Source organism: Grampus griseus (assembly GCF_964374135.1).
Source record: "Grampus griseus genome assembly, chromosome: 8".
NCBI classification, from domain to species: domain Eukaryota; kingdom Metazoa; phylum Chordata; class Mammalia; order Artiodactyla; family Delphinidae; genus Grampus; species Grampus griseus.
Window position 1 is genome coordinate 100,117,142 of NC_139002.1, and position 14,910 is coordinate 100,132,051.

The following is a 14,910-nucleotide window of genomic DNA, read 5'->3' on the forward strand; positions in this document are numbered from 1 at the left end:
TTTACGATGGTGTGTTAGTTTCTGCTTTATAACAGAGTGAATCAGCTATACATATACATGTATCCCCCTATCTCCTCCCTCTTGCATCTCCCTCCCTATCCCACCCCTCTAGGTGGTCACAGAGCACGGAGCTGACCTCCCTGTGCTATGTGGCTGCTTCCCACTAGCTATCTGTTTTACGTTTGGTAGTGTATATATGTCCATGCCACTCTCTCACTTCACCCCAGCTTACCCTTCCCCCACCCCGTGTCCTCAAGTCCATTCTCTATGGCAAGATCCCTTTCTGTGATCATCAGTGTCTCTGGGCTCCCAAGAGAATGATCATGGCATCAAGTGTGTTTAACGAACAGTCAAGGGAATGGGCCAACTACTCCCCAGCCATGGGGCCAAGCCCAGGAGGGCTTTCTCCCTCCGGCCCTGCCTTAGGAAGCAGGCTTTCATGTTCATTTCTGTCCTCTTTAAAGAGTCAATAAAACAGGAAGTGAGATGCACAACAGGAAGCAGGTGAGGCATGCCCTGGAACCCTCCAGCTTCCCGTACGTGGGAGGCCCTGGAGTTGGCCACACACAGCAGAGGGGCAGGACCCCACATGACACCTTGCACCGGGTGGAGCACCCTAATGCCACCATCACCCACAGGTGGAGGCTTAGCTCCTCACATGGCCAATAAGCCCCTCAGTGATCTGGCCCTGCCTGTGCCTCCACCTTCATTTCTGCTTCTCCCTAGTCACCTCCTATCATCAGTCAGCGTTCATCACTGCAGCCCCACACCCTGTACATACCAGGCTGTTTCTGTCCCCTTATGCTGTTTGCTCCCTGCTCTAGAATACCACTTCCTCCCTTGGCCTCTCTGTGAACTCCTATTCATCCTTCAAAATGCTGCTCAGAGGTTACCTCCTCTGGGAAGACTTTGCTGAGCCTTTCAGACCCTACCTCCCACACCCCTGCCTCTGCACCTCTGCCCTCCATGGTAACTTTCACACAACTGTTCCCCACCCTTATCACGAGCAACTGGAGGACAGAGACAGTTCCTATTTTATCTCCTCATCACCAAAGCCAAGCAGAGGGCCTGACATGTGGGAGGGCTCTCAGTGAACGTTTGCTGCACAGTGTGAGTCTCTAGTATTGGAGATTAGGTCCAAAAAGAACCCCCAGTTCCTCACGGTGACCAATCCGGGTCCACTGTTACTCATGGCCTGATGCAATTCTCCCAGACTCTGTTTTCACCTGTGGTGGGTACAACCCTGGGGACTAGTAACTCTCTGTTATTATTAACTAATAACTTTTCTCAGACCCACATGTATACCAGTTAATCCTCACCAAAAAATATATACATATATATTTTTTATATGCATTACATATATATGCTGCACCCAGATAATCCAGGATGGTAGGGACTGTTATCTTACTCACTCCCAGCGAAGAAAACAGAGAGGTTGAGTGGCCCAGGCAAGGCCACTCAGCCAGTGGGCAGAAGAGCTGGAACTCAGAAGCACGTGCTCCAGGGACTTCCCTGGCAGTCCAGTGGTTAGGACTCCATGCTTCCACTGCAGGGGGCATGGGTTTGATACCTGGTCAGGGAACTAAGATCCCGCATGCCACGTGGTGCAGCCTAAACAAATAAATAAATAAGTAAAAAATAAATAAACCAGGAAAAAAAAAAGAAGAAGAAGAAGGTGCTCCAGCACCAGAACCCAGCACTTCCCAGATGACTGGACTCTCTGAGGTTCATTGTCATCAGCTCTGCAGGATAAGTAGGGCTGACTTTCTGCTGTTAAACATGCTCCACGAGCTCCGGGAAGCATCTCTGCAGCCAGCAGGATCCACAGGTGTTACCAAGTCCAAGTTCGTACTGTTTGCCACGGGACAGGCCAGTAAACTGAGAGACCAATTGTTGGGGCAAGGCCTAGCGACTTATTCAGAAAGCCAGGAGACCAAGAAGATGGTGGACTTGTGTCCCAAAGGATCATCTTGCCTGAGTTAGAACTCAGGCTTCTTTTATACCAAAAGGTGTGTGTGTGGGGGGGGGGGGGGTAAAGTCGAACACTTCCTGGTTCCAGCCAGACTCCAGAGGGGATGTGTTAATTTCTTCTTTCCTACAGCCATTCACAGGTGGGCTCGGTCAGGATGTTTCCTGTGGGCTAAACAAAGGGATTTTAGCTTAACACTCATTACCTGGGTGGCAGGGTTCCCAGAGATGGGCCATTATGTATAATTGAAGCTTATAGGCAAAATCCCTTTAGTGATTAACTTGTAGCAAAAGCAATAGAATACAAAGGTTAAAGTAGAAGAAACAGATCCAATATGGAGTCAGATTTGTTCTTCCCCATGACACAGGGACCATGGCTAGGGCTTCCCCTGGGTCTGTCTGCAAGCCCCTGGGGTGAGGTGACCTGCTTCCTGCTGGGTCCCGTACATGCTTTGGTCCCTATGATTTTGTGTGGGTTTTTTTCCCCATGACACCAGCTGGGTGGCCTGCAATTCAATTCTGACACTATCTCCACGGAGATATAACATCAGATTCCACAGGGTAAGGACTCAGTCCTATAAGACTGTCCCCTCCCCCTACTCAGACACCAATCACAAGTCCAGGTGTCACCTCTTCTGATCTGAACTGGCTATCCATCTGAGGTTCCAACGACCCTCTCCTTGGGTTTGATTAATTTGTTAGAACAGCTCACAGATCTCAGAGAAACGTTTTTCAGGAACAGCCAGATGGAAGAGATGCCCAGGGTAAGGTGTACGGGAGGGGCGCAGAGCCTCCGTGCTCTCTGGGTGCTACTCTTCCCATATCTCCACGTGTTCACCAAAGTGGAAGCTCTGAACCTCGTCCTTTGAGGGTTTTATGGTGGCTTCACTACATAGACATGATTGATTGAATCATTGGCTGTTGGTGATTGACCTCAATCACCAGCCCCTCTTCCCTCCCAAGAGGTGGGGAAGGGGGGATGCGTTCTAATCCTCTAACCATGTGGTTGGTTCCCTTGGCAGCAAGCCCCCCCCCGTCGCTAGGTGCCTTCCTAAAGGAACCTCAACAACATAACAAAAGACACCTTTGTTTTGCTCTCCTCCCAGGAAATTCCAAGTGTGTTTAGGAGCTCTGCCAGGATGGGGACAAAAACCAAATATATATTTCTTATCATAAATCACAGTATCTCATTCCCCGGCAGCCTTGTCTTTCCAGCCTAGAAAGGCCCCTTCCTCCACTGGCACCCTCCCTCCATCCCTGGCTTTTATTAGCAGAACAGATTGGGTGAGAACTTCCCTGATGGTCCAGTGGTTAAGACTCGGCACTTCCACTGCAGGGGGCACGGGCTTGATCTGTGATCCCTCTGGGGATTTCCACAGCCTTCTGGTGCAACCAAAAATAAACAAAAAACAAAAAAACAGATGGGGTGGAGAACTGACATGGAATTCTCAGAACCTCAGTGACTTTGACCTTATTTTTTTTTAATATTTATTTATTTATTTCGTTGCACTAGGTCTTAGTTGCAGCAGGCGGGCTCCTTAGTTGTGGCATGTAAACACTTAGTTGCATCATGCATGTGGGATCTATTTCCCTGACCAGGGAACAAACCTGGGCCCCCTGCATTGGGAGCATGGAGTCTTAACCACTGCGCCACAAGGACAGACCCTTGACCTTATTTTTAATCCCACTTTACAGATTCAGAAACTCAAGTCCAATTTTCAAAAATAAAAAGGACTAAGTTTAAAAAGGTGAGAAAGAGATAAACAAACTGAGGTTTAGAAAGAGGCCAAGAGGGAAGCCAAGGTTCTAGGTCAAGTCACCCTGATCTGACCCTCTGTCCTCAACCATAAAAAATTATGGTGGTTCTCATCACTATCACGTTCAAATGATTACCACATGCAGATTGTTCTCAGTGCTTTACATGGGTTATTTATTTAATCCTCAGAGCAACCCTACAAGTTATGTGCCCTTATTAGCCCCATTATACAGATGAGGAAATGGAGTCACCAAGCCGGTAGGTGACTTTCCCAAGGTCTCTAGTGGGTGAGCATTGGAGCTTCAGGCTTGAGGCAGGAGATAGATGGGCCCCAGGCTGAGCAGCCAGAGTCTGTTGCCTGCGACAGATACTCCAAGATGAGGAGCGAAAGAATAGCCCTTAGCTATAGCCCTGGTGGCGCAGTGGTTGAGAGTCCGCCTGCCGATGCAGGGGACGCGGGTTCGTGCCCCGGTCCGGGAAGATCCCACGTGCCGCGGAGTGGCTGGGCCCGTGAGCCATGGCCGTTGAGCCTGCGCGTCTGGAGCCTGTGCTCCGCAACGGGAGAGGCCACAGCAGTGAGAGGCCTGCGTACCACAAAAAAAAAAAAAAAAAGAATAGCTGAGCCGTGCCCAGAGAAGAGATAAAAGACCAAATATTCCTCATTCTTGAAGTCAAGGAGTCCTTCCCAACTCTACATGTGCAGAAAGGCTCCTCAGAGGTCAAAAGGGAGGGGGCATCATCTCATAGTAAGTGATGTCAACCTACCTACAGCTCTCTTCGCTAGAATCCATCTTGGCTAAGAGATGCGTGTGCACACGTGGGAGGACTCTGAGGTAAACTAAATACAGCCTCAGAACCAGGCAAAGCAAGATGATTGGCCAAAGGAAACCGGGAAGGAATGCCCCACATAAGTGATTCAAACTATCACAAGGGCATGACTCTCTCTCTCTCTCTCTCAGCCCGCCCGTGTGTTTATCCACACGTAACCCTTTTCCTCCTAATAAACACTTTACTTGTTTCACTACTTTCCATCTCTATATGGAAATTCGTCTCTACACAGCTGATGGGCCAGGGCTTTGTAACTGGCCACTTGTCCCTTGTGGTCTAGTGACTAGGATTCAGCGCTCTCACTGCCGTGACCTGACCTCAATCCCTGGCTGGGAACTGAAACCCTGCTTCAAGCCGCTGCAGGCTGAGGCCACCCAGCATCGGGCAGATGAGCTCTGGTGCCCGTGAGTCTTTGCGAGAATGTAGAGTCATGACCAAGGTCTCAGGGCCCTCTCTCTCCAGGACAGCTCAGCACCACTTTTCTCGAAGGCATCCTTCTGCCCTTGGCCATGAGGAAGATCCCCTGCTCTTTCTCTGCCTTTCCAGGGACTTGGGAGAGACGCCTTCCTCACGAGTAAGGTCCGTGATCCGTTAGAAAACACCTCTCTGAGTATTATCTAATTCCATGCCTATTTTACAGATGGGGAAGGTCCCTTGGCTCCTGAGAGGTGAATGCAGGATAGAATCCAGGTCTCTCAACTCCTCTGTCTGGTGTTCTCCCTGGCACCTAAAACCCCCCATCAGGGAAAGCTCTCTGTTACAACAGAATGCGAAGCAATGTATTGCCAGAAGGAATGATGGATTGGAGAACCAGCACACCAGTGGGTGAATGTTTGCTGAGAGGCGGGATAATTAAGTAGTCTCAAAATATCTCCCCAGAATATACTTTCTATTTCCAAAGAGAAACACGGTAGCTGTAGAGTGGAGAAACCTGGCCAGCCCCATCTCACCCAGTGATCAAAGATCTATCAGCAGTAATAGGACAAGCCGTACGATGAGCCTCTGGTTTGAATGCAATTAGAAGGACACAACATCACCTCTGGGGTGTTGCTGCCTGTTATGGGTTGAACTGTGCCTCTATTCATATATTGAAGCCCTAATCCGCAGTGCCTCAGAATGTGACTGTATTTGGAGATGGGGTCTTTAAGAAGTGATGAAGTTAACATGGGGCCATCAGGGTGGGTCCTAATCCAATCAGACTGGTGTCCTTAGAAGGAGAAGAATTTTGGACCCATAAAGAGACACCAGGAGTGTATGCGCACATGTGAGGGCTTAGCGAGAAGGCGGTCACCTGCAAGTCAAGGGCAGAGAAGCCTCAGAAGGAGCCGAACTTCTGACACCGTGATCTTGGACTTGCAACTTCCAGAACTGTGAGAAAACACATTTCTATTGTTTCAGCCACCAAGTCTATGGTATTTTGTTTTGGTGGCCCTAGCAACCCACACCACCAAAAATGCATAAACTGCGTCTAAGCAGGGGGAAACACGAGACAAACCCAAATGAGGGCCATGCTGCAAAATAACTGGCCTGTACTCCTCAAAAGTATTCACGCTATGAGAGACACAGACAGAGGGATTGTCCCAGATTGGAAGAGGCCCAAGGAACATGACCCTGACCTTGGACTGGACCTGGCCTGGGAAAAAAATCTTTCTCCTTTGCTGTAAAAGCATGAGGACAATAGGTGAATTGAATAAGGTTCATAGATTAGGCAGTTGTGTCATACCAATGTTGAATCCCTGATTTTGATCTTTTAACTGTGGTTGCTTGTTTTTTAGGAAATACACACAGCAGTGTTCAGAGTCAGTCGCGTCTGCAACCAGCTCTCTCATGCTATAATGGAAGAAATTGCGTGTGTATGTGTGTGCGCGCGTACATACAATCAGAGAGAAGGTGAGCACTGAAACACATGTAAAAAGAAGTTAACAGTTAACGTTTGAGGAATCTGGGTGAAGGATATATGGAACTTCTTTTCAGTAAGAATGGAAGTATTTCAAAAAAAAAAGTTGAAAACCTCCCATCGTCCCGCAGGAAGGTCACCTCACCAGCCCCTGCCCCCCTCCAGCCACATCTCCTCCCCTTCCCAGCCCAGCTTAAGTCCGATGTTTCCCCACCTCTCTATGCCCTGTCCTCCCCACCCCCCCAAATCCCCTCCGCTTCGGCACAATACCGCTCCCCCCGACGGCACCCCCTGTGCCCACTGGCGCCTCTGCTTCTGCTCAGGCAGCCTTCCCTCCAGAAACTGCCCTGCCTCTGGGTTCGCAGGCTCCACCTGCTCTGCTCCCAGGGCCCTTAACGCAGGGAGCTTCCCCCACCTCGGCGCTAACCGCAGTAAAAGTTGATCGCTACCAAGTGTTCAGTCATTGTCACAAATGACTTATCACCCCCAGTATTTGTCTCTTTCAGTCTCCCGTCACCCTGCGAGGTAAGCAATATCAGCCCCAATCCACAAACGGGAAACCGAAGCTCAGAAAAATGATGTGTCCCAGGTCACAGCCAGAAAGTGACCAGGGGGGTGGACTGGAACCAGACTCTACCTACCAGGCCACGTGCTCTCCCCGCTGCTATGAATTATAACGACCTGTGGGGACTAACGCTGGCTGAGCTGGGCTCCTCCAGACCCTGCGGTAAGGCTTCCAGGAGATGAGGACTGAGGACGGGGCCAGCCCCTCCCTCGGAGGACGGCCCCTGATGAGCTAATACAAGCAAGGCTTGGGACCCTGCTGGGCGCGTGCGAAGCGCCCCTGTCTGTGAACCAGGCTGGTTGTTGTTAATAGACTTTATTTCTTAGAACTGTCCCAGATTTACAGAAAACCTGAGAAGATAGCACAGAGAGTTCCCATATACCCCACACAGCTCCCCCTGTAATTAACATCTCACATTAGGATGGTACATTTATTACAATTAATGAACCAATGTTGACACATTGTTACAACTAAAGTCCATTTCCTTAGCTTTCACCTAAGGTCTTTTTCTGTTTTAGGATCCCAGCCAGGAGGCCACAGTATCTAATTGTCTGTTCTCGTTGTTTGTTATTGGTAACAGCCACGGTGGTATTAATGGCCTTAATCCCCCAGGAGACCTCTAGGAGGTACTTGTTCTCCTGAGTGGGGAGTCTTCTCAGCAGAGTCCAACGGCCTCTGGCTTCCCCCTTCAGCATCCGTGACTCCTTCCCTCCATCCCTGTCTCCCCTCCCCCCATTCCAGATGAATTTGGGAACCCGTCTGAGGTGAACCGCTGCTCCATCTGTCATCACGGGTGACCGCCGAGCCCCAGGGGCCCGCGGTCTTTTTCTGCCAGTTACAAAGACTGCCATGTGCTGGAGAAGGTAGGGATCTCACGGCTCTGGGGGAGACCCCACGGCTGGGAACCAGCTTGCCCTAACACAGTGTCAGGCTAGAGAGGCCCCTCCAGGACCAGGGACACATCAGAAGCCAAGGCCACTCCGCGGGCTGGTGGGTGAGGAAGGCTAAGTCCTGGGCACTGATCCTTCCTCTGCCCGGATGCTGCTCCCGTCGCCCTCTCTCCTGTAGGATGGGCGCTCCCACCTGAGGGTGTTCATGGAAGCTGTGCAGCCCAGTGGTCACTCTGATCATCTGTCCCAAACCTGATCACACCTGGACTCCAGACTCCCACCTGGCACCACCCACCACATTCTCACTTCCTGCCCCTCATCCGCATCCCCTCCGCCCTACCCCAGAGGACAGCTTAGCCCATTTAACCCCTGCCTCACGGTCCCTGGACCCACCCACCCCACCCTAGCTCGACCCCAGCGGGGCACCTTGGAACACGGTGGGGAGCCGCTGACAAGCCAGCTTACGGAGGTACGGAGGAGCCCTCCGTGCGCGCACACTCTGTCGGGAGACTTCCTGAGGATCGGGGGACCTGACAGCCCTTTGCTGGGCTCTACGAGGCCACTGCCCTCCATTCTCTGTAGGTCTGCAGCCCACATGGCTCCTTCTCATGTCCTCACCACGCTTGTCCCCAGCCCTAGGTACCCTCTGACTCAGGAACAGTGCCAGGTGGCCTCCAGGCACATCTCCCGCAGAGTGAGAAGAAGTTCAAAGGAAGCCCGTCAGCTGGTTGCTGTCATGACAACACCAGAGAGGGTCCCTGTTACTATGGCAACACAGGTGCCACTTTCCAAACCAAGCAAGGCCCTTGTCCCCTGAATGCTGAAGGAATAGGAGGGCTTCCTCCCCGACCCCACTCACCAGTGATGAAACTGCTCCTCGCCCCGTTCCCAGGAGAGCCTGGCCCCCAGAATGGACCGCAGAAGAGATCTTTAGACGTGGTGACCACCTGCCCCAGCCTGATAACAGTTAATCTGTCTTTACATGTCCCCCTACCCGTAGATCTAGAACATTCCAGCGTGGAGGATAAATTAAATGGTGACCCTACTTTTAGAGGGTAGTTTGCCTGTCTGTTGCCTGCATGAGAAAGTCTGGTCTGTGAAGGCTTTGCTGGAGTTACCACTGCAAGAAAGGGCAGTGAGAGAAGCCAGGTCAGCCCTCAAATGCTGACGGTCGCCCAGGCCCTCCCCACACCGTGTTTATGATGGACCCTGAACCCCAAGGCACTGACCCTCCTCTTTGATCTGCCTTCGTCCCAGTGACTGTCCAGTGCTTCAGAAATAGTCACTTCGTCCTGGTGGTGTCCCGCGAAACAGCCTTGGTGTGCAGGACACTAATCAATGTCCAACTGGTCTGCACCGCCCCCCAGCTGCTCCCCAACCAGGAGGCGGGATCCTCCGTGGTCTCCACGGCTGGCCCTCTCACCTGCTGTGACACCACAGTCCAGGTAGAGTGGGGGCCACACTGGTGCCCATGACCACCCCCTGGGAGGGCCTCGCCCAGCTGTCTCTTCCTACAGGTGGACAGCATCCAGCAGAACCAGTTGGTGTCCCACATCGGCATCTGGATGGGGCCACACGGTTCCATCATGTGGGACGGCGCCTTCCTCACACAGGCTGGGCCGCGGGCTTGGGTGTGAAGGGAGCACAGGCTTTGGAGCCATCTGGGGTCACGGCCAAGCTCTGCCATCACCCACGGTGTGACCTCGGGTGACTACTTACCTCTTCCCAGCACCACCGGCCCCCCAGGCCGGGGCAACGCCTCTCAACCAGAGCTGATGTGAGCATTAGACCGGGCCTGCCCACGCCTTGCAGGTGGAAGCCACAGCCGGGCCTGAGAGGGCCGGAGTCCTCGAGAGCCCTCACCTTTATCCCTCCAGGAACTGAGCTGAGAAACCAAGCCTCAAGAAGCTGAAAAGTCCCCTTCCAGGTCCCAGAAAGAAGCCAAGGCTGTGCCTGACCGTCGCCACCTCCTGATCTCGGAGGTTACAAAGCCGCAGATGAGGCAGGAGATGGCTGGGGCTGAAGCCCTGAGGGTACGGGGTGGGGTGGGGGGGAGCTGAGGGAGAACCCCTCACTGAAAGGGGCCACCGGCACCTGCTGACTCAGGTGGCAAAACGAGCCAGGAACCCAGGATGCCAGGGGGTAACCCCTGAGGACATCTGAGCTTGTCACACCTGTCTCTGAACCCCAGGCGCCAGGCGCCAACCTCAGCCTGAACTAATATGGTAACCACGGGGTGTAGGAATTCTGTGCTTGGCACTGAGTGGGTTTCCAGATGTCTTTTTTTCCCACCCTTCCTGCCATGAGGGCTGGGGCAGGCTGCTGGCGTCAGGATTCAAATGTCTTTTCCTTTAAAATGTTATGTATTCCCAGGGGGACCGGGGACAAATCTGTCACGCTTTGGACATCGGGATTTAACAGCTACGGGAGCTAGCCAGAATTCATCACAGAAGGGAAGCGTAAGGGGAAACAGCTGTAGGCCATCAGGAATGAGCTGGAGGGCCCTGCAGAGGAAAGGCCTTCCGGTCAGGGTGGAACCACTCGTGTGTACTGACACCTTCTTTGTGCCAGGCCCTGGTCTCCATTGGTAGGACGTCCTCCCCAAGGGCACCGGCCCAGGCCTGAACCCAGGGCTCTGCCACAAGTAGAAGTGAAGGTCGAGCGCTCAGGAGCTGGGGTAGGGTGGGTCAGCTCTTCTTACAGAACATCCCCGGGTGCCGGTCTGCCCCTACCCCCACCGGGTGTGTGCAGTGCCACGCAGGCCAGCCAGGCGCACGGGACCCAGTGGCAGACCAGCCACAACTGCAAGGACAAGGATGACCCCAGCGCGCTATCTCGTGACCTCACTTGATCCTTAAGCACAGCCTTTGGAGGGAGGGGGTCAGCGCCACTGTGCAAATGAAGAAATTGAGGCTTAGGTTAACCGGCCAGTAAATGCTGATAAGATTCAAACCCGGGTCTGTGAGATGACAGAGCTTTCCGAACAGGGTGGGCATCTGTCAGCCCCATGGGGCTCCAGCCTTTCCATCTAGAAGATGGCCTGGCACAGCAGGCTCGAACTGTCCCGAGAAGACAAGACGTGGTGGGCAGAGGACGGGCAACGATGCACATCAACCAGGTGATTGCAGGTAGCATCCATTCCCCCCCCGGACCAAGCCTCGTATGTCGCATCCACACAGTACAGTAATCTGGATGCGCTGATTCTGTGTCTTCTCTCCTCCATCCTCTCCACCTGGGACTTCAGGCTTCACATCCACTGTGTCTTCAATGCCAGTGACTTCCTGCCCCTCCAGGCGTCCCTCTTTCCTTCCCCATCCAGTCACTGTGACCCAGTACGGCCCCCTGAGGCTTCAGCTGCAGATCGACAAGGGAAAAGGGTAAGGTGTCCCTGTGCTTTCTCTACCCACCCCCACTTCCCAGACATCCAGCCAACCGAAGTTCATGAGCCCCTCTCCCTGCAGACAAGGCTTTTAGTTCCTACCACAGGGAGGGGGACCACCCCATTGTGGGGCTGCTTCAAGAGGCTGACCCCATGGAGGTCTGGCTCCTGCAGAGGACAGACCCCATGCTGGTCTTGGTGCTGCATCTGCACTGGGCCGCTCCCAGCGCCAACCCCTTCCAGTATCCTCAGTGGCCCATCCAGTCAGGTGAGTGGCGGTGGTGCTGGATCTGCCCCTCCCCTCCCCCTCCTTGACTTCTCTCCTCCCCAGGTGTCCTTTCGGTGACAGCTCAGGACCTGAATGATGGCCTTGGAAGGGTAGCTCTGCCCTTCCACTCTCACTACCCGTGCTTCACCGTTGCCACCTTCGCCCCACTGGACGCTGGCTCCTGGAGGGCCCGCGGGGGACCACTCAGAAGCATGTGTTCCTCCTGCCTGCTCCCCGTCTGCTAAGCGGGGATGAGCGCGTCACCGAATCCCTCCAGCCCCCTGCGAGCTAATGCGGACAAAGGTCCCCGGACGGGGCTTGGTCTTCCTGAGTGCTGTGCAGGGCAGTGAGCCCCGACCTGCAAACCACTCCAGAGGGAGAAAGGAAAATGCCGGATCGTGAAGGCAATCAACCCTAACCTGAGCCGGGCATGGTGCTCCAGACTCTAGAAATGATGTGTTCAGCATAATTCTGCTTTGAATTTTATTTTAATTCATTAGTTTTACTTTTGGCCGCGTTGGCTCTTCATTGCTGCGTGCGGGCTTCTCACTGCGGTGGCTTCTCTTGTTGCGGAGCTCGGGCTCTAGGCACGTGGGCTTCAGTAGTTGTGGTATGCAGTCTCAGCAGTTGTGGCTCGCGGGCTCTAGAGCACAGGCTCAGTTGTGGTGCACGGGCTTAGTTGCTCCGCGGCATGTGGGATCTTCCCGGACCAGGGCTCGAACCCATGTCCCCTGCACTGGCAGGCGGATTCTCAGCCACTGCGCTACCGGGGAAGTCCCTCTGCTTTGAATTTTTATAACTCAGCTTCTGCGGAAGGTAAGTATGGATACATTTAGGATCTTCTACATATTCTATAACTGGCACCACAGGCCACACACTACTGTTTAACTGTCGTTCTACTGAACAATATAAATCTTTCACCTTAATATAGACAGATCTCTCTCTCTATATATATTTTAAAAATATTTCCCAGTCTTTTTTTTTTTAATTTATTTTTATATTTATTTTTTGACTGTGTTGGGTCTTCGTTTCTGTGCGAGGGCTTTCTCTAGTTGAGGCAAGCGGGGTCCACTCTTCATTGCGGTGCGCGGGCCTCTCACTATCGCGGCCTCTCTTGTTGCGGAGCACAGGCTCCAGATGCGCAGGGTCAGTAGTTGTGGCTCACGGGCCCAGTTGGTCCGCAGCAAGTGGGATCTTCCCAGACCAGGGCTCGAACCCGTGTCCCCTGAATTGGCAGGCAGATTCTCAACCACTGTGCCACCAGGGAAGCCCTCTATATATTTTAAATAGATGCATGACATTCCATCAGATGTAGACAGATGTCACTGGTTAGCACCTGGGAGGGTAGCTGAATAACCAGCTCAGCTGCGTGCCTCTTCCTGAGCCAAGAGACCCCCGCCTGCTGGATGAAGGGGTACCTGTTGGTTACGCTGCTGGGTGCCGGTTCAGGTCAGTTCCTCCTGCTTCTACTCCTTTTTTTAAAAAAATTAATTAATTAATTTATTTTGGCTGCGCCAGGTCTTAGTTGCAGCACGCAGGCTCTTCATTGCGGCATGCATGCAGGATCTATTTCCCCGACCAGGGATCAAACCCGGCCCCCCTGCACTGGGAGTGTGGAGTCTTACCCACTGGACCACCAGGGAAGTCCCTGCTTCTACACCTTTTGGGAGCTGCCCGTGGCTTTGTGTTTCTGGAAGCCATGGTAACCCGCCCCCCCCAACCCTGCCCCCCAGTCATTGGTCATTGAGGGCCAGGAAGAGAGGGCGCCAGACATCTGCTCTCCTGCTGCCCAGTTAACACCACGTCCTCGGAATCCCCTCTCCCCATCTGTCGGGTGGCAAAGGGAGCAAGTCGGCCCTCCCAGGGGGACTCTGAAGGCCGGGGCCAGGGCTCTACACGGCAGAGCGGTTCCCTCCCGCAGGGTCCACTACTGCAGACGTGAGCCATCCAGAACGAGGGAGGCACAGATTCCAAGTTGGGAAGCAGCACCTATGACTGTAACTCGTGGGACTTGGGCTGGTCAGCATGCCCAGATCTCTTCCCTCCTGCCTGGCCGGCAGCAGTGTGGACCTGGCTGGGTTCCAGACGCCATGTCCCTGCCTCAGTGCTTCGTGCCCAGGGCTCTAAGCCAGCCCCATGCCTTGATCTTATCCTCATCCCGCCAGGTTTACTTCCTTTGCGGCACCTCTGCCTGCTGCCCCTCAGGGCTAAAGACTTACTCAACCACATGTAGCTCTGGGGCTGCAGGTGAGTCCAGGGTGGAGGACAAAATAGGGGGGTTCTTTGTTCTTTCATGTCTGCAGGCCTGTTCCTGGCTTCTGAGCCACATGGGGAGCAGGATGGCAGTGAGCCTCAGGTCACCACAATGACATTGCCAGGCCCAGAGCATGGTGAGCTCTCCTGGGCCACTGGGCTTTGAGGATTCCTACAGGTGGGAGTCTACGCTGGGGCCTGCAGGTATGAGGCTGTGGGCAGGCCCCTCAGGCCTTGGCCCTCCAGGGTGCGCTGACAAAATGGGGAAGCTCTGGCTATCGTGAGGGCAGGAGATGGTGTAACTGAATTCATTGGGGAACTAAGTGAAGCTAGCCAGGGTCCACCTCATCTGCAAAAGGGCAGCTTCAGCTCTGCCCAGTGTGATTCCCAAGGGCTGGGGTTTGGGGAGAGAGTTGGAGGGGCCCTTGCCCAGCCCTGCCATCCTTCAGATCCCTTTTGTCTGGCAGGTTCCACCATGAGCTGCAACCCAAGACCTCGCCTCTGGGGAATTCTTTTGCTGTTGGCTGTTGCCCTGGTCCGAGGGGTTGGCGTCTTTGTGGACCTGAACCAGGCCAAGCCCAGAAGCTCCTGGAAGGCAACAGAAGGTGAACAGGCTGAATAGACCCTTGTTTCAAGCCTAGTGAAAGCAGGTGTGGAAAAGCTACTTGTGGTGACTAGACAGAATTATTCTCAGCTTAGACACTTGCGCTTCAGAGGCAGCTCTGTCCTTCCAGAATTGCGGCCTCTATTATTGGGTAGCGTCCAATGCCTTGCAGGACTGAATTTAGGAGACTTCGCCTCTCCGCAAGGAAAGGCAGCGTTCCAGGCAGAGAAAGCAGGACGAGAAGGTAGGGGGAGGTCAACTCACGGCAGAGTCAGAGAACAGCAGTAGCTGGGAATCGGGAGCCTGGCGGGGCTAATGGCCTGTGAGGGCTTGTCACCTTCTCACAGCCACAGGAGTTCTGACTGGGCGTCCTCGAAGCATGCCACCATGCCATCATGGATGAGGGAATCCAGAGCTCCCGGGGCCGAAAGAACTAACCTTGACTTGAACAAGCTCCTCCCAGGCCCCCTCGAGCCTCCCAGCCTCCCATAGAGGACGCTGG

At 53.6% G+C, this 14,910-nt stretch overlaps 1 protein-coding gene across 1 annotated transcript; it reads left to right on the forward strand.

The window, feature by feature from the left end:
- Nucleotides 1–7,115: 7,115 nt before the first annotated feature.
- Nucleotides 7,116–14,426, forward strand: ZP1 (zona pellucida glycoprotein 1; the record flags this gene model as incomplete). The annotated part of the gene is given in 22 exon segments (XM_082660119.1): nt 7,116–7,176; nt 7,756–7,803; nt 7,806–7,837; nt 7,839–7,877; nt 8,083–8,131; nt 8,312–8,373; nt 8,560–8,626; nt 8,629–8,682; nt 9,162–9,349; nt 9,422–9,535; nt 9,839–9,937; nt 11,084–11,211; nt 11,213–11,281; nt 11,379–11,555; nt 11,615–11,640; nt 11,643–11,662; nt 11,665–11,740; nt 11,743–11,834; nt 13,717–13,798; nt 13,908–13,934; nt 13,937–14,008; nt 14,272–14,426. Coding segments are annotated over 22 exon segments (1,737 nt in total).
- Between the last annotated feature and the right edge of the window lie 484 nt (nt 14,427–14,910).